This window comes from Cupressus sempervirens, chromosome 10 (assembly GCF_028749045.1).
Source record: "Cupressus sempervirens isolate cs-2001-9-10 chromosome 10, ASM2874904v1, whole genome shotgun sequence".
NCBI lineage: Eukaryota > Viridiplantae > Streptophyta > Pinopsida > Cupressales > Cupressaceae > Cupressus > Cupressus sempervirens.
Window position 1 is genome coordinate 190,566,199 of NC_143127.1, and position 20,403 is coordinate 190,586,601.

Consider the following 20,403-nt stretch of genomic DNA (forward strand, 5'->3'; position numbering starts at 1 on the left):
CTACACCATCTTGTGGTGCTCTGAATTAGCTTTCCAACGCCTATAAGAACTTTGAAATCCGATATTCTGAGAGAAAGTTATGGCCATTTTACTAAGACAGTCTTTTTACCATTTTCAGTACGATTTTTCATTTTTTATTTTTTCAGTGACGAAAATTTCGACGGGATTAAATTTGACGGCCATCATGGGCTGAAACCAAAATACTCTTTTATTTCCTCTGAACATGGCCAAACTAGGGCATATTATATATCAAATTTTATGGAAATGTCGACCCGGATCCAATGGTGAGGTCTGTTTTTACCCAGGAGGTCATTTTTGCAAGCTACCCCAAAACCCTCATTTTAAATGAAACATCCAAAAAAAAATCTTTTTGTCCAACAATTTCACATGCCCAAATCTTTTAACATCCCATCATAACAGCAAACTCAAAAGCCTCAGATCTGCAATAAATCATTCATATATCTTGCCCTTTTCTTTTATCCTCTCATGCATTCCCATGGATTCAATCTAGGGTTACAATAATAAAACCATAGCTCTGATACCACTTGTAAGGAAACTTGGTAATAAAGAATATAACTGTTTCCACATAACCCATAATAGATCTAAAATAAACACGGAATTAAAATCCACATGCAAGGGAATAGAAAACATACCCACAAAATTGTGACATAAGATATACCCTGGGAAACCCTCATTGAGGGAAAAAACCCAGCTTCCAAAAGCATCCATCATCATGTATTATTCAGCAAAAATACCATTGCCATACAACCATGGAAGCCTTCATGGCCATAGCCACAACCGAGCAAACTATGTGAACAAGCATGAATCCACACATCCCATGCCATGCTTTCAACCTTCACAAATGCTCCCTTGGCTAACCTGTCAAGCCTTGTCCTGCTCGACTCTTGCCTTTTGTCTTCTCCTTGTCACTCTCACTCTCTCTCTCTACAACAACTACCCTTGTGGCTGCTTATATAGTAGCAAGTCCCACAAAAACCACCAAGTGGTATTACATAAACCATGTGCTAAAACCATGTGCTACCTAACCCACTGACCCCACATTTAATATTAGGCATTTAATTCTTTTTCCCAATATTAAATAATTACATAAAGTATTATCACAATGTTACAATACAACTCATCAAGAATATTCCATAGGAATCTTTACATGTTGCACGTCCATCTAGGTACAACATTACATAATAAAATTAAAATAACAATATTATGCAATGTGTGCAACACCCATTATCTCAACACACTTGGCTACAAGTCAAGTGGATGTGACCCCTCCCTACTCCTCTCCCTAGGCCCCACGCAATCCCAAACCTGCACATCCAAGAGAAGGTACGTAGGGGGAAACAAAGACTATAGTTTTAAAACAAGCAAAAACTTTTTAACAACAAAACCATCCCAAACTAAACCAACGTCCAATTACAATGTCATATCATTACATAGCTTTCTCCACCCCACTTGCCACGCAACCCAAGGTAAGGAAAACGCAGCCCAAGAGGTGGCACGTGAACAGAGGAGAGCAAAGGAGGGTTAAGGAAATGAAGGTGACCATGTAAATTTCCTTTCTCAACATTAATGCCACCCTCTCCCAAACTGGCTACTAGGAAAGAAGAGAGATGGGGATGGGACAAGGTGGCAGGATGATGTCACCCACCCATCCCATCCACTATGACATGAGGCAGACACTAAAGACCTTTTTAAGGCAAGCTTAAACTGACGTGCAAGGCCAAGGAGAGCAATAAGTACATAAAGTTTTATAGGTGAAGAAAAGATATTAGATATTGACTATATTTAAAAATATACATATTTATATATTCAAAATTATGCACCCATGAGATTTACATAATATTTATTTTGTTTCTTTATTCATTTAGGAAGGAATCTAAGCAAGAATATGCTCTGTGGTTTTGAAAGCAATGAATTTTCTCTCCATGTATTTTCCAGAGAGTTCTTACTCCTGGGAGTGCATATATTTTTTTTTTGAAGCATAATTTTAACAAGGCATGGTCATGCTATTTATGCATTTCATTTATGTTACTAAGGGTTTGAATAATTCTACTATTAACATTCTTCGTTATTACAAATATTCCAATGCAAAGGGGTATATTACAAATAGTCTCACCATCTCTAGTTTAAACATGTATGTTTTATATTGGTTCTTCAAGGACATGGTAAGAGTTCTAAGTTCTGATTATTATTATTATTGATTTCAAGAATACAACCTCTCAGTCCAATTGATCATATTTGAAGAACTTAGAAGGTGAATGATACTATACACATAATAAAAGAAAAGGTGGTGGATTATTCTCATTCAAATTTGATTATAACCACCATGAAACTTACCAAGAAATGAATTATCTTTGATTTCGTAACATATGGTTTGCTCTTGATTGATCTCATCATAATACTTATACATCATAATTGAAGCTCACTATATCAATTCAACTCTTCATTATCGTAATTAAAACTTGAACATTCATAAATCAAAACATTATCTATGATTCTATTCTCCCATCTATATATATACAAATTTATTTATTCTATTTTGATGAGCACTCATACAACTGAACATTATGAACAAATATTATGAGAACCAAATACACTCATCCATTACTTTATTAGCTAACCTGATTCAAAGACTCAGCCGGGAAAGAATCAGGAAGAAAACCCGGCTTCGTTGCCATATACAAGAAGGTTTAAAAATACAATTTACAATAGGATCTCAATCCCAATTTCCAATTATTTAATCAAATTTTCTTCATCATCAAAATCAAGGAGTTTGTAATGTTTTCTACATCTCACTTCTAGAACCATGGAGGATACCAATAACTGATCAGGTGACAACCAAGCAGAACCAAAAGAACATCAAGCATGCAAAATCACACATGGTTTACACAATAAGATTCACAATGAATCAAGACTAGGGAGAGGTGGATTCTTCCAACTGGAGAAGTCAAGCACAACACCAAATTCAGATGCCCAATCGGGGCCAATAACCAAGAACTTCCGTTCTTCCACTTAACTTTCCATACTCATACTAGGTTTGTGTTGACGGGTAGGGGCCCATAACACCCTACCCTTTATCCCTCTTCTCATCCTGTGAAGAGACTCTACACAGGTTGGAGTCCAACTAAACAGACCTCTCCCAAAATTGGTCACTTTTTCCCTCTCCTAGGGTGAGTAATACCAAAACACTCATGCAAGGAAAACTCAAAATTTCAAACATAAACAAGAAAGGAAAACAACCAAAAAGACATGGTTTACAAATCTTCCCAACATACCCACAACCATACAACAGTAAAACAACGACAAGGTAACAAGAACATGAAACAAAATATAAGAACTGAATAAGAGAGATGGGAGTTTCCTAACTTCACAAGAGGTAATGGCAATGAACCAGTTTGAGTAGAGTATCCCTCCTTCCTTCAAGCTTCAAGAAATCTTCTCTAAATGTAGAGATTGGGTAACCAAAACCACTAGACCAAGGAAGGCCTCTAAATAAGCCTCCAACTCAACCACCCAAAAAGGAGCAATAACTATCTCCACCCACTAGCCACACTAGAACTCCTAACTCAACCTACACCAAGGTTAAACCTTAAAAGGAGGTGGGGTAAGACAACTCATGACAACCACTTCCAATTTTCGCACAAAGGCAAAAAGGGGACTTTTGAGTGACCTTAAAAGTCAAAAAAAAAGGGCTTAGGGGTTGGAAAAGACCCCTAACCCATACCCATACCCTTTAGTTAGAAAAAAACATGTTTTAAAGCCTTAGGGAAGAGGTTAGAGTCAAATAAAATCTAGAGATAAAATAGGTCTATCTAACAACTCTAACTTGCAAATTAAGCACAAAGTCGAATTAGGGATGACTAACCCTCATTAAGAATCTAATAGAAAATTGGCACTAACTTGAATCCAAAGGTTAAACAATTAACCCTAACTAGCATACCGAAGCACATAACATTTTACGAGTGTCAAGCGGCACTGAAAGAACATAATTACGAACAACAGGGTTTCCAAATTTTAGCACATGGAGATCAGTTTTGTTCCTCCGTAGGGTTTCTCGGCTAAATATCTGCACACTCATTGCACACATCAGTAGTCCCATAAAATCACATGTACATATATGTATACGTATTAGAATTTTTCATAATTTAAAACATACATCAATAAAGTTTCTTCATCCTTCATAATTCTTAACCATTTGAAATATCTTAAATCAAATTTCAATCCTACATCTACTGATTTCGTCAACATACATATACATGAACATTAAATGACAATCATCAAATATATCTGGAAATAACATCACACAACATGAAATAATAAAATATGTTCTAAGCATCAGATAATGTCTCGATATCTCGAGTCGCGGATAACAAAATAAGAGTAATGTATCACTATGCTACGATGAGTCGGGGGCGAGGCCTCACATAGACTGACACCATCCTCGACAATGGCGCCAAAAATGTCAAGCCAATATAACACCATTTTAGTTGCAAGATTGGACATCCTTTACTACCAAAGTACTATGTTGATCTCCATTAAATATCAATCTGGGAGTGTGAACTTGAGATGATGTCTGCAAAGTATATGCTCTAGTTTTGGCTAAAAGTCACTACTACCTTGAATGCAATAACCATTAAGGAGATCTAGTTTATCCAAAGGAAAGACAACTATCAAATGGTTGGAGGGGAATTCTAATTACTTAACAATACATCTATGCACCTACTGCTATAGGAATAGTGACTAGTTCTGTTTCCAGTGGCTCCAGGAACAACAGTTCAAAACTTAACTTAGAAAACTGAATCTAACTCCTAATTACTAAAGTAAACTCCACCTTCTGGATGAAAGTAAACTCCACCTTCCGCGTGGGCCCCCATGGAAGAATGAAGGAAAAGATCAACTCAAACGAAAGTGTAGAAACTCAACAAAGTCATGTATTCATTCAAATATGCAGTATTATAATAGCTTGGAAAAACAAGATGTCTATCAACTCTATTGATCTGCTTACTACTCAACCCTGCAGATATAGACGAAGTCTTATTTAAAAAGGAAGGAAATAAAAAACTCCTATAATTATGACTTCCTCATGAGGAATAGTCAGTTATAGTTCAAGGCTTATGCAATCATGCAATCATAAAGACATTAGTTATCTCCTTAAATTCCAATAAACATAGAGCATAACAGATGCTAGATCTGCTCTTTTGGCTGACTTAAATAGCTTCTAGGAATCCAGGTATCAGTTCCTTGCATGCTCAACTGATCACTTTGATGCTTGCTTCCGTGCTCAGCCACTTTATCAGGTCTTGCTTGTTATTTATTAAAACAGGTCCCTTCTGATTTTGCTGCCAAGTTTCTAGCTGCAATGGTGCCATAACATTTCTCTTTTAATACCAACGATTCCTTAGTGCTAATCCTTCACAGTTGTTTTGATCAATTCCAGCTCAGCTTGTATTCCTACGATCAACATTTAATGCACACAAAAATTCCTACAAACATTTATTTATATTTATTAATTTATAAAGAAAAAGCATTAATTATTCAACTAACAGTTTTTGCAATCTCTTCAGCTGCAAGAAGATCTACCCATGTCAAACATTCATGAGAAAAGATTTTTACCACAAAATGAACCCTTTTTAGACATAATTCTGAATATCATTCTTATGCCATATGTCCATACCTTATACATCAAATTTTCAAAATATTATACTTAAAAGATGATAAAGTTCAGTATGTTATAGACAAATGTTCACAAAAAGGGCCAAAAAAGACATCTACTTCTTCATGCCATCACCAAGTATAAGGACTTATGACAATAACCGTAGGTCAAGAGGACCCACTTACAACCATTTTTCTCATTGAATGTGTAGCTTACCATTTCACTCATTTTAGGCATGTTTGATGTTTGGTATTGGTTTTGGATGTTTAAACACTCAAGCACATTGAATGCATCAACAATTCAGGCTGCAACTAGGATGTACAAAGATCAATTAGAGGGTGTCCTCGATATATGCAAGGTACATGAGGCTCAAGTCTATAGATGAAATAAAATATTGCCACACAGTTAGGAGGAGACAATAACCCAAATCTCCACCTTCACTTCCTAGAGGTATAGAGTTATTTGGGGCTTAGCGAAGAGTGATAAAATTTTACTTCCAAGAGAGGTGTCTTTCAATTCGCCTCTTAATATTTATGCTCCATTGAACATTGGAGTTGAGGTCGTCCTAAGGGGTGGTAAAATTCCCAAGCAAGCCTCCTAAAAATAAAAACAAGACCACTTATTTCTTGTGCCCTCAAGATCACTTGAAGACGCGAGAGGAGAAAATATGTAAGTAACCTTGGGGTTTAAAAGGCACTTGTTCTTTCCAACAAAGCTTAGATTTTCTATCTACTTTTGAAAACACTTGTGTTTATGACATACAATGTTCTTTCCAACTTGACAATATCATCAACATAATAAAAGCAAAGATTCATCAACAAAAATAAATCGATCGTCATCAACATAAGAAAATTGATAAAGCTAGAACAAATTCCCTTAAGTCATTCAATATTGAGTGTATTCATTTTAAGCACCAAGTCCAAATGTTTCATAGCAAGTTTCTTTGTCCCTTAAGCATTCAAGATTGTATGAGCATGTTTTAAACCCAAATTGAAATATTTCACTGCATTCTTCTTTAAACCTTAGGCATTCAAGAGTGTATTTGCTATCTAACAATTCATTCCAATGAAAAGCATCTCAATTCCTCAAGGCACTCAAGATTACATTTTGCTACTCTACATATCCATTTCAATTAAAAGCTTGTTCATTCCTTAAGGCATTTAAGAGTGTGTTTGAACATCCATACCAATGAAATATGTGTAAATTCCTTTAAGACATTCAAGAGTGTATGTGTAATGTTACCTTAAATGCATTCAAGAGTTTGTTTGGATTTTGGCATTAGTTACAACATGCATTCCAATGACAAGTGCTAAATTCATACAAGTTCATTTGTCATCTAAATCTTACAAGTGATTAAAATCACTATAAATCTCCCAAGTGATTAAAATCACTAAAAAATCTTCCAAGATTTATCTACTACAATAAAATCAGATTAGTAATCCATGTATGTCAAGAAATTAGCGAGTTAGGCATCAATACATAAGTCAATCTACAAATAACTGAAGACAACAGACAATAGGCAGAGACAACCAAACATTAGAAGCGACAAAATTGAAGACGAAAGAACATAAAACCATTACGATTTACCTTTTACTTACACTTCATAGTCGCAGATGACAGAACAAGAATAGAGATGCCAAAAGTCGAAGGCGTCAGAATAATCACAAATGAGAATTGACTAAAAATATTGAGTTTTCAACCACCTACAACACAGATGACAAAACTCTTGAAGCAGAGATGATAATTTGAAAATATGATAGGCTTTCAGTCTGCCCACAATGCAGATGACTGTTAATAGGTAAACTGCAAAGATGACGATTTAGAAAATATTGTTGGATTTCAACCACCCGTAATGCAAATGATAGAATGAGAAAACTTTAGAGACACCAAATTGTAAATATGACAGGTTGTTTTGGCCATCCACAACATAGACGACAGTAGGGAAAACAATGTAGACAACAACATAAAATGCAGAGACATCAAAGATAAATAGAGATAACATAATATAAGTGATTTGCAGTTTAAAGTAGTTTGAAAATCTATCATAGGTAGAGATGCTAAACTGTGGAGATGATGATATGCAAAGATGATGAAGCGTTTGCGTAGATGACATTGCTTCCTAACAGAGATGATAGTGCACAGTTTTTACAGCAAGCTTCAAGTTTTTTAACCAAATTTGATAATGGAAAAGGGATGTGTGTCCCACCAGGCATGCCAAAATGTATACATGAAAAACCTACCTTTCAGGAGCACGCTTAAACAAGGCAAACATTAGTTGTACATATTCATATATTAAGATTCAAACAATAAACAACTAAAACTACTTGCATTTTACTAAGCTAAACAACTGATAGATATGAGTCCCACATAAACTCAGAGCAACTTGATCAAGGACACTCATGTGAACCTTGTTGGTGTGCTCTAGTTGGAGGGATGTGGATGTGCTCTCCCAAATACAACGATTGAATGAATCCTTTCAATGATGAATGTATGAGAATGAGATATGAACCTAAGCTAGGTGAGTGAGGAATGCTTCAAGAGGAGGCTATGGAAGAAGCCATTCTTTAAAAATTCCAAAAAATGAAGATGAATGCAAGAAAGTAAACTCGATTATTAATGCAAGAAATGAAATCTAATAACTACCAAAGAGTTAGTAACAATGCATGAAATCACTAAGAGCTCTAGAACTATACTAGCATGATAACAATGCAAACGAGAGAGATGGAAAATGCTTGAGACAAGGGCTCTATTTATAGGTTTGAGAGAGGCCTTGAGGAGGTAGCACCTATGTGGCATCCACATAGGTGTCACAAGGGAGACACATGAGCTAAGGAGACAAGTCATGCAAATGTCAGCATAAGCCTTTTTGGTGAAAGAGATGGCTCAAGGTTTGCTCACACGTGTAAGCAACCTTGGAGAAAGGAAAGGGGGACAAGTGTGTAAGAGTGTAAGAGACTTTTGAATAAATTAATAAAAGGGAGACTTTCTTGGATCTTGAGTTGCTCACACGTGTGAGCAAACACTTAGGGACTAAAGGGTGTTTAAGATTAATTTAGTGGGATTAACTAGTGGGTAGGCTTAGAACAATGAGATTAATGGGTGTAGACTAGGTTTTAGGATGAGATTAGGATTAAATTAAATATGATTTAACTTAATCACAATATTAATGAATTTAATAAAGTGGAGGGAATTAAATAAATTGAGATTTATGTAAAAGGAGGTTTATGGAGCACTATGTATTAAATAAATTTAATACATTAGAGGGGATGCATTTAAACTAAATTTAAATACATCAGGGAAGTGAACCTATTTAATTAAATAAGTAGAAGAATATGAAAAATATATTTAATTAATAAATAATCAATTATAATGCCGAAGGAAATATTAAATAAATTAATATAGCGTTTGGGAAATAATTTTAAGCGTTTATAGGTATTAACTACAATAAACAATATTGTGCATATGGTTGCAAGAAGGTGAACAATAATGACTATAGGAAAGATGGTTCTTCTCATAGAGTCATAAGGCATACATCTTTCATCAAATTGATAAAACATTAAGCAATAACCATGAAATTCTATCAAAGACTTATCATAATAAGTTTTCTATATTAAGTATAAATCTCTATATATTACTTTCACAATTACTACTTAATGTTTGTTTTAGCATAATAAAATATATAAAGATACAAAAAAATGACAAAAATGGGCTTATCATTCCCCTCAACCTACTACTTGTTGGTCCCTTTAGCAAGCTTGATATTCTTCCATCTTGCAAATTTTCTCAACTCTCCATTCTATTGCTCTCCACATTCTCCATTTAGAAAGCTCTAGAAGTGAGCCTTCATAGACTCCAATTGTTACCATCTATTTTCCTCTTATGCTTTGTTATAGGTACTATTTTCTCCCCTCGTGGCTAGAAGTGACCATAAGAGAATGGGTGGTAGCATTACCAATGATGGTCAATCCTCCTTCTTTGTCCTTGCATTCCTCATATACTTTTTTGCTCTTCTCATGGTTGCATAAAGGTTATTTCCAGTATGTGGTTGTTCTCTCTTAACTATAATAGCAACTTATCATATCTTGTCTTATTGTGTTGTGTAGAATCATCAAGATCTTCATCCACAATGTGAGATGACTAGGCAAAAACATCTTGTCTCAAGGCTTTCATTACTAGCATATCCCTCTTATCCACCCATAGTTTCTTCTAGTCAAAATAAATTATTGTCTCCTTCTTGGACTCTTTCCTTGTTTCCAATGACATGTTAGCTTCTTTATGTTTATAACTATCAAAATGTTCTCCTTTGTTTATCTTATTCTTGATCTAGGAGATCAAAGAACTAATGTGTATGTTTCTTATATAACACAAACAATTCCATTCTATATCACCAAGAACAACCAAATTGTGTACATGGAATTTACATAGGAGGTCGATGATGTGTTATGGTGACTTATAATATGCATAATATAATTTCTAGGGAGTGCTCAAACAAGGGTTCTAACCTTGCCAAATTCTTATTAGTTAAAAATTAAAATATAACTCCTTAAGTATATTGCATAAACCAGAGAAAGAAACCTAAAATAAACTATCTTTGGAACAAAATTGACTACCTAATTTAGGTTTTCCATAGCGTTATCAATTTTTAACTTTCTTTTCTAGATTACCTCTTCTAGTTTCTCTATTTTCAATTCATAAGCAAACTTTTAAACATTCATTTCTTTATAACATGTGTACCATCTTAAATTGGAAGCACTTGAATTTAATGATTATTTAACACCTATCTAGTGATATTCAATGCTAGAATTGCATTTAATTTGTCTTCTCTCATTTCTTCTCATCTCTTTTCATTCCTCCTAGACAAAATTGGGGTAGGACCTAGAAGATCCTCCTTGGTATTCCTATTTAATGGCATAAAGTTTGAGGCGAGACCTTGTTGTAAACTATAATTGAGATAGTGGTTATCTTGTCATTGATGTCAAATATTATCTGTAAGACAAGTGTTATCTGATTAGAGTGTCATATCAAGATGATTGATGAAGAGGATTTGAGAAGGACATAACAAAAGAACCTAGAGAAAAGGTTGAGTTATGAAGAACTACAATAGGCACTTGAATTAGTTGGACTTTGACAAGATAAAGTGATTTCTTAATCATAACCTAAGTGAAGAAGATAGTTGTACTAAGCCTAGAAGAAGTGATCAAAGAATGACCAAATGCATAGGCTTGACCGAGCAAAAGAGTAGAAGATACATGAACTTGAAGTTCATGTCGAGTGATGCTAGAGTTGACCAAGCACCAGTACAAGCCAAGCAAAATATAGTGTTGACTGAGCATCTATATCAATCGAGTGACATTATATGTATCAAGCGAGAATAGTTAGAAGCGACTGAGTAATCCAGTGATGACTGAGTGTTAAAACACAATGTTGGCCAAGAGAGAGCATTTGACAAATTACGAGGGAAATCTTGCCTTCCAGTTGACACATTTGATTTTTTAGAATATGTAAAGTGTGTTGAAGATAAGGATGGATGACTTGGAGCATTTAATTCAAGAGAAATCGTGTTTGAGTGTTTCTATGCAAGGATTCAAGGATTCAATTAGAAAATTGGAGAAGTTTCTAGAAGATAAAAGAGTGGACAAAATAATGGAAGGATTCGATGAATCTAACCTAACCCTAAGATCTACGGTGATGTTTAAGCAAAAAAAATCAAAATTACCTATTTAACAAGGTACAAGTTCTAACCTAGCAAGGTTGGAGCAGTTGTTGGTGCTATTGATTACCAAACTTGAGCAAGAGGCTGAGAAGAGTTGTGAAGAGGTGAAGTGTGATTGCTTGATGTGTTGCTAAGAAAATTAGTGACAAAGATGAAAATGGAGGCTACTCAATGGATTATCATATGAATTGAATTGTGATCTGTATTTGCAAAGTGAGTTGTATTTGTCAGATCAACCTACTATTACTTTATAACCATTGTATCAATATTGAAATCCTTTAATCAAGGTTGACCTAATAGTCATATGTAAATACTTTAATCAAGGTGGCGTTCTAATGGAATGTTCTTAATCCCTCTAATAAGGCCACTCCTAACAAGGTGATTAAATCCTTTAACAAGATCACATTTAATAGGGTTGGCTCCTAACAAAGCTCACTTTAGAAGAGTAAAAAATTGGTAACATATTATTGGTGGTTTTTCCCAAATTGGGTTTCCACATTAAATCCTAATGTCATACTTGTGCGGATGTTATATGAGATGTTTTACTCTTAAAATTATAAATTCTGCAAGTTTGTTACTATTAAGATAGTGGGATGCAAGTTTTGTTACTAATTAAATTCTATAGAGACCAAGCTAGTAAATATTTAGCTATGAAGTATTTGAAGTGGTTAAAAATTCAATCAGTACATTTGGACCTAAGGATAATTTATTCACCCCCCTCTTAGTTATTCTAAGTATTCTAACAAGACCTATCCACTTGGGTCCTCCCTCTCCTTCCTCCAATCACTCAAAATCTATTTTCTACATCGAAATTGGGTTTTCTTAAGATCTACACCTAATTTCCTAAAAATATGATATGTTCTAGGACCCTAAGAGAATCTCGAGGGTTTCTAGACCTAGTCAGTAGGGACACATTGTGTCCCTAATGGGGCAGTGCATCCCTGTTAGGGACTTTGCGTCCTCTTCTTGAGTTATGAGTCAGAGTCAAGTCATTTAATTTATGTATGGTTGACTGACAAGAGAAAGTTTATTCTTAGTCCATTATAAGCCCATCCATTTGCCTCATTTGCATCACACGCACATTTATCACTTGTATGTACAAACACTCAAGCCTTCCAGCCATCTTCAAGTACATTCAAGTAGATACTTTTGAAAGCCATTAGTGAGGAGATCCCTTTCATTTATGGTGTTTTCAAGGAGCTTCAAGGAGTTCACTTGGGTGCCTCATCATCTTTTCCATATTCATGTCATGACCTTTCAAGATCTAGCTTCTTTCTGTGGTGATAGAGGAACTTGTCATCAAGGAATGTCATCTACATTCACCAATCTTCTATATTCACATCATCTTGTTCCATTCAATTGGTAAAGTGAGATCATTGCATTCGATTTGAGAAATCCTACTATTGTAAGGTGGATTCGTGCATTTAATTTATATTTCTATTGTTATTATTTCAATTTCAAGGTTAGTTCCCAAACTAGGGTTTGACCAAGCCAAATCCTCCATAAAAAAAAAAACCAAATCTCTTGTAGGTTGCAAATTTGAATACCCTTTTTGTAGAACTTTAGAGATTCAAGAATTGTTTCCCATTTGGACACTATCAAGCAAGGACATAGTGTGACCTTGCCAGATTGACCCTACTTCTCTAGATCAACCCTACTAGTCTAGATTAACCGTGGTAGTCCAAATCCACCTTGCTTGACTAGATCGACCTTGCTTGACCAAATCAACCTTGCTCCTCCATTTTGATCCTAATGGAAAGTTGAATGATTTTTGGGTCTTATAGATTATCCTAATCTGAATTGACAATCAACCAACACCAACAATCTACCTTAAGCAACTAAGTTTGTTCAATAACCAAGAAACTATCAACTAATCAACCAGTAAATCCTCCTTGTGCAACTCTCTACAATTGTAGGTCATATTTTTTTTCCACTTCACAAATAGGCTCACAAGTATGATCTCCAATCTCCCAATAATCAATCCTTCTCTTGCTACCTTGCATTAACCTTGAGTTAATGTAGATATTAATTTCTACTTTCATTGCTCCACAACAATAAGGCATGCATGTCAAGACACACAATTCCAAGTGCTTGTTTTGCTCTGATGTACAACTTGGCTTAGATACCACTTGATAGAGTCGAGTAGAGAGAATCCCCAAGGAGATTTTAGACCTTGCAACTAAACTAAACCATAACAAAAATGCCCCAACAAACTAACAAGAAATGAACAACAAAGGAATAAAATCTTGTCTTGCAAATATAGATATTGCATAGCCATTGTCAATATACAATTGTAATAATATATTCCAACCTTTGACAACTGATCATCCCACAAAATTACAAAACTTCAAACAGACATTAGTTATCCCAATTATTTTTATTTGGGTGATGCAAGTTTGCTAGCGATGCAAGGATGCACCTGCATCACACACTCATACTAAAGTGAGGGATGAATATATCATTTTTAAAAGTGCACACTTCATTTGTAAGACCTCTTAGTCATCGTTTTAGTGATCTCTTAGAACATGGACGCATTTATACTCAAATTGTATTTTTTCTACAAGTTTCAACTTGAGGCATTTTGCCTCAAGATCCTAGACCAATTTCAGGGTTTTAAATTTTGTTTCCCACCTAGTATAGTTCAATCTTTCAATTTTGATCCCATAGGCACTATAAAAAGAAGCTTACTCACTTCATTTTATCATTTTTTCTATATGATAACCATTGATTCATTATCCATGTGAATGAATCCTCCCATGTTATCCACTCGAGAACATGATACATACTTTCATTCAAGCCATATTTTGCAAGCAAGCTTTCAAGGTACATTCAAGGAGTTCAATCCAAACAAGAAAGGATTCATTGATGGCCCTTGATTTCATGTCATCACTAATGTATTGCCATTCTCAAGATCTAGCTTCTTTTTTCATTAGAGATAGTGAAGTTCTCCATCAAGGAAGAAGATTCACATCATCAACCTTGCACATGCATTCATCTTTAAAGCATTCAAGAGCATGTTTACATCCATGGATCTATGATTTACAAATTATAGATCTATTGAATTTATGAAGACATCGTACATTATCATCTTATATCAATCATACATCTAGATACAAGAATTCATTTATCTTTATGGGTAGTAGTTCTGAATCCATCCACAAAGGTTTGGTAAGCAATGTGAATATTTACATTTGTCTTACTTTTCCTTATTTTCTTATTTCAAGGTTAATTCCTAAATGGGGGCTTGACCAAGGAAAGCCCCACCTCCCCACCCCCAAATAAATTCTATTTTTCATGTGTGTAGGAAATTTTTTATAGGTCTTCAAAGCAACAAATTTAGATTTAGTGTTTTAGGCTTATGCTAGACTTTCAAAAGATGGTAGTTCATCCCATAGTTCACCTATTTCATGTGAATAAAATGCATGAGTGATGACATGAAATGAAGGGCCTTCAATGAATCATTTCTTCTTTCACTTGAACTCTTTGATTGCACCTTATAAGCTTGCTTGCAAACGATGGCTTAAATGAAATTATGAATCTTGTTTTCAAGCAAATTTAATAATCACACACTGCACAATGACCATTTGATTTGTTAATAATAATAAATATGAGTTAATGACACCGTATACATTTTCTCACTTGCATACAGAGCAAAGAGCTCTAGAAATAAAACACTTGTCCACATAGAGTTAAGGAAAGTCTTTTTCCATACTAGACATGTCATTTTGCACATGCTCTATGAATTAGACACAATATATTTTAGGATTTGGAGGATTTATGCATCATGAGTTGTCCTTGCATTCAACATGATAAACCCAAATGATGACATAATTATTAAAACATCCATCATCTGCAACTTGGAATACTTTCAAGTTAAGTGTCCTTGGATAATGTTACATTTATCAACCTTAAATACATTGTCTTGTGGTGTATCACCTCATCAACAAGAGTAAATCCCCTTTTTTGCTTTAGGTATATGGTCCATAATTTTTTGAGGCCTATTTTATCCCTTCTTAGCTATAGTCTCTACTATTATTGGAAGCTTATTTAAGGGACACATGATATTTAAAATCTCCACTTTGATAATATCGCAACCCATATTTGCTAATTTATCCCCCTTCCTATATTTGCGTGAAATACAAAATGCATCAAATATAATTTCTAGCATTGCCCAAGCTTGTTAAAGAACATATTGGTTTTCCTAATTGTGAAATGTTCTTACTTTGCATGCATCAACAATGATGAGAGAGTCTCTGTTGCCATGAATTCATGAGACACTAATATATTTTGCAAGATTAGACCACGAAGTAGAGCAAACACTTATGCCATATGATTCGTTCTAAGTGGTAAAGGAATTAATTTTGCCACAATGAAAGCTCCAAATGAATCTCATATGCATACTCTCACAACCAACACACTTGGATCACCTCTAGAGGCTCCATCAAATTTCATTTAGAGGAATGGTGAGGCTGAAGGCAACCATATAATAGAAGTTCTATTGACTTCAACCTTGGGGGTGCTCATAAGGGAACTTTTACATGGCAAAGAAATATCTTTCCATGTTTTGAGGTTGATTTTTCCACCATTGCTTCCACATTTTGAATAGGTTTTTTTTCCTTGAGTATACATTTGTTACATTTCAACCATATAAGCGAGACTACTACAACTAGTATAATATGCTAGATACATGAATAAATAAATCCTTGTACAATAATGGTCACGATGATAGAGATCTCATATTGTAAAAGGAAGAGGCAAGGATAATTCATGTTTTGGTAACATGTAATGCCCGCATTGTTGAGCAAAGGGACTTTAAAGAAATAAATTAATTGTATCCTCCAATTTTTCCCCACACACAACACAAGTGAATTGGTTGCTATGTCACGACACAAGTGAACTGGTTGCTATGTCATGATATTTAAACACACATTACATTTAAAATATATTTGGATCATACACGAGAATACTTCAATCTTTCAAAATGCACTATAGGAATCAAATTTCCATCATCATCATCATCATATAGGTCACACATATGTTTGTGAGCCTCGTTTTTGAGAGATTTATTGTCCTTGATTACATTTGTTAATAGACTTGATATAGGAAAATCTTCATCTATTGAGTTGGTAAGCTCTTTTAGAATGTATTAATTCAAACTATCAAATATTAATTACTTTAAAATATCTAAAATTTTAATAATGATAAATTAATTAGCCTCAATAATTTGGATAACCCTACAATATATCTTCAAATTTGTGTTTTTTTGGGTATTGATCAGAGAGATTGATTCAAAATTAGTCTAGGCACATATCCAAGAAAAACTTTTTGGTTTCTCGTTACAGTTCCGATGTATTTAATTCATGGGCCAAAAAGTCGAATCAGAATGAAAATATGTTTCCAATTGAATATAGGGAAATATCTAGCTTTCTCCAGATGAAATGACTTGAATTGCCCCCTAACAAAAGGCCCTGCAAGTTGCAACATTAAAATAGAGCCCAAATTTTTGAGAAGCATCGCCAAGGTTTTACAAGGGTTTTAGGCTGATATAGTGCAAATCTGTTCATCAATCTGATAACAATTGAATATGGCCGGTAAGCCTGGAACGATATCGACGTACAACATCGGTCCAGCAGAGCGCACAAAATCTCAGGAACGCCTTGTAGAGGATGGTGTCCGCACCGATGGTCGCCAATTACTCGAGTGCAGGCTTGCTTGTAAGTATTTTTCACTGCCAAATTTTGCTTAAAACCGGAATCAGTGAAACGACGAACCATTTTGTCACACATTTTCTCGAGGTGCCTGATAAATCTTGTGTGCGGGGAATACGCGTGAATTATATTTTCTTATGTTCTGTAAACAGCAGTTGCACTTTGATTTAGAAAATTGTTACATCACAAACTTGCCACATTCTCAGTGCAATTATAAGTGGTCTTTTTTTTTGCGGGGCGTAGCATTTGAATTTGGGTCAAAGTCGTAGACCGCACTTTGTATCCATTACATTATATCCTTTTGGAATAATTTTGAAAAGTTATCATTTTCAATCACTGCCGCAAAGACAAGAAATTCGCGAGAGTTATTGCGAAGAAGCTATTATTTGTTCAGGGTTTCTAAACTACCGTCTAGGTTAACCATCACCATTTTAAATTAAATAAAAACATGAATTTTGTCAGTTGTTGATGCAATCTCTGTGTTTTCATAGGGGGTTTCTTATCAAAGTTAAAAGGCAAACCTATAAATATAGGGTTACTGCCAAATGAGAGAACAAAATGATGTATGACCTTTGCTTCACAAAGATAATTTTGTGATCTTGCTGTAAATATATCGCTACAAGGCTTGAAATGCTAACTGCCTTTAAATTTGATTGCACATACGTCATTAGCATAGTAGCATTTCATTAACACGGCATTGACACAGTACAGAAGATGTGTATGGAGTTCGTGTGGAAAACCTTGGGAAGAATAATTTTTTTTTGCAATACCTGTTATGTAAATGCGGTTTGAATCTTTGATTTACGAGTCATTTTCAAATTGTTTGTGTGTTGTATGTATTTGTCTTTGAAGTGTAAAAATAAGCCCCAAAAAGATAGGTATATGTGAAGCCTAGAAAATGGTATTCTAATTGCAGGTATAATCACTTGCAATTAGTGTTCAATGCATGAAACACAACACCTGCAAACATTTGTATAGTTCTTGCATCTGACTTCATAGTTTTGTGTTTACATCCAATCTAAGAATCTTAATTATGTTGCTGTATTGTGCCCCGTTCAATCTCCAAGGCTTCTATCTCTTCAACTTGTAACCTATCTTACAGTTTAGTTACATGATTGTTGCTTGGTTGAACTAATTTTGCCAAGAACGATTAAATTAAATCTAGTGTGCTCATGAGAAGAGGATCCAGCAACAAAAGTATATTGCCTCCATGTGAAATTTCCTTCTTTGTTGTCTTTGTATGTGTTCTTGGTTTGAAAGTTTAATGTGCAATCAAAACCATTGCAATTGCCTTTTCTTGTGCATTTGTACTATCATCTCATTTACTTGTTAATTGCAATTGCCCATGATTTATGTGTTTTGATCTTATTTGTTTGGTGCGTACTGAATTATGTGTATTGGTGGATTGGCTCGGAAGGTGTGAGGCACAATATAAATTGAAGTAATGATGATTCTTGATTGAATATGATCCTAGGGTGTGCATTCTTTGTTCCATCAATAGCCTTTGATAGAACGCCCCATCCATGGTGGGTGCTGATTTGATTAGGATTTGATCTACATTTCCAGATTCCTCTGATATGCATTGGATTCTGATTCTGGTATGTTCTGAATCCTGATTCATCTTAAATTCCACCCGGATTCTAAATTGGAATGTGGAGGAATCCGCAAGAATCCAGGCATGTGGGTGCCCAAAAATAGGCCAGACATGCCAATGTTTTCTTTTATTTCAAAACTAAAAAACATATATCTGGTCATTTGATGGTCATTCATTCATCTCTTGAGCATTTTTCACCATTTGTGCTTTTATCATGTAATGATATTTTGAGACTTTTGCAAAGTATGAATATGATATAATCATATATTGGCAATTATGGATTTATTGTTTTATGAGAATCACGCTTCTAACTAATTATTATATGCTTGAAGTTTGAACCAATGATGAATGAGCATTAACATGTTACATGTATGAATCTACATACATACAGTACCTACAGTACCAGAATCTGTCCCATTTTTTTCGCTGAATCCTGCAGTCTGAATCCTATCTAGAATTAGGATTGGTTACTTAGGATTTGATTGATGGGGTGTGTGTAGTAATGTTGGTTAACAAGTTTGTGATGGATTTTTTTATTTGAAGTTAACCTTGAAACATCCAGTGAGTAATAGCAAGCGAACCAACAATTGGAAAGACGAGTATTACCTAAGAACTTTACATTGAATATTAGAGATGAAAAGTTCTCTTATGATAAACACTTGTATTTTTTGGGTATGTTCTTAACTAGAAAACATGAAAGGTAACTATTTAAATACAAAAAAGGAAAAAATCTTAGGACCACAACACTAGAAATTCCACCATCCAGAGTGGAATGAATTTGAAGATTTATTCTTTTGGAGCCATGCAACATAATGTACAAAACCAAGATAATATCTTAAAATTAATTTTCAATTTTGCAACTAGCAAAAATTCATCCAATTTAAATTGAGATTTACACAAGCTTCTCTAATAATATAGAGAATCTGCCACATAGGAATGGATGCCTAAAAGAGCTATTGCATCACACCTAGGAGAATTAATAACATAAAATAATTATTGGTAGCATGTATACTTGGAATAAACTTTAATTTATGATTAAAAAATGCGAAGGACAAAGACTTCAAATTTCTACAATTGCTAGTGTGTGTGTGTGTTAATAACAATTTTTTTAATAATTTCCATTTACCTTTTTATAAACATAAACTTTCTATAACCTTTTAAAGTTACAAGGAAATGGACTAAGAATTGGGCTTTGGAGGTCGATATGTCCTATATCTTCTCAATTCCTTGTTATAGATAAATTTGGTGATGAATTAGACGAGGTTGTGTAATGTCCCCTTTTTGAGAGGATCCTGGATCTTGCCCTAGAACTACAAGTGCAACTAAAATTAGTTTTTCTTTTGATAGGTAATGTGCGGAAGCCTAGATTAATTATTATTATTTATTGTAATTAATTATTATTATGTGTTTAGTGAGTAGACTCAAACTCAAGACCTCCTACGTAAGAGGCTCACAAGTTAGTGTTGTGTTATAGGCTTTTGCCAAATAATGTAATATAATTAGTTTTTATACCTCTACTAACAAAACACCTTTATCAAGATAAGTCTGGTTGAGATCTTACTACCATGCTTGATAATACTTGAAATATAATTCATAAGATCATTTAGCTTCATTAGGGTTAGTAATCATTCGTATAACCATAAATACATGTAATTATCATAGTTCATTAGATAGGTCCCATCACAAAAGATTTTGAATGAAGGAGCATGGTAGGATT

The 20,403-nt window shown here is 34.5% G+C and overlaps 1 protein-coding gene across 1 annotated transcript in view; it reads left to right on the forward strand.

Moving 5' to 3' along the window:
• The first annotated feature begins 16,653 nt into the window (after positions 1–16,653).
• The window catches only part of RRP41L (3'-5'-exoribonuclease family protein), a 64,452-nt gene continuing 60,702 nt past the window's right edge, over positions 16,654–20,403 (forward strand). Inside the window, exon 1 of the mRNA XM_089803938.1 lies at positions 16,654–17,098. Within this exon, the coding sequence (XP_089660064.1) occupies positions 16,969–17,098 (130 nt within the window). The 5' untranslated portion in view covers positions 16,654–16,968. The remainder of the gene's footprint in view (positions 17,099–20,403) is intronic.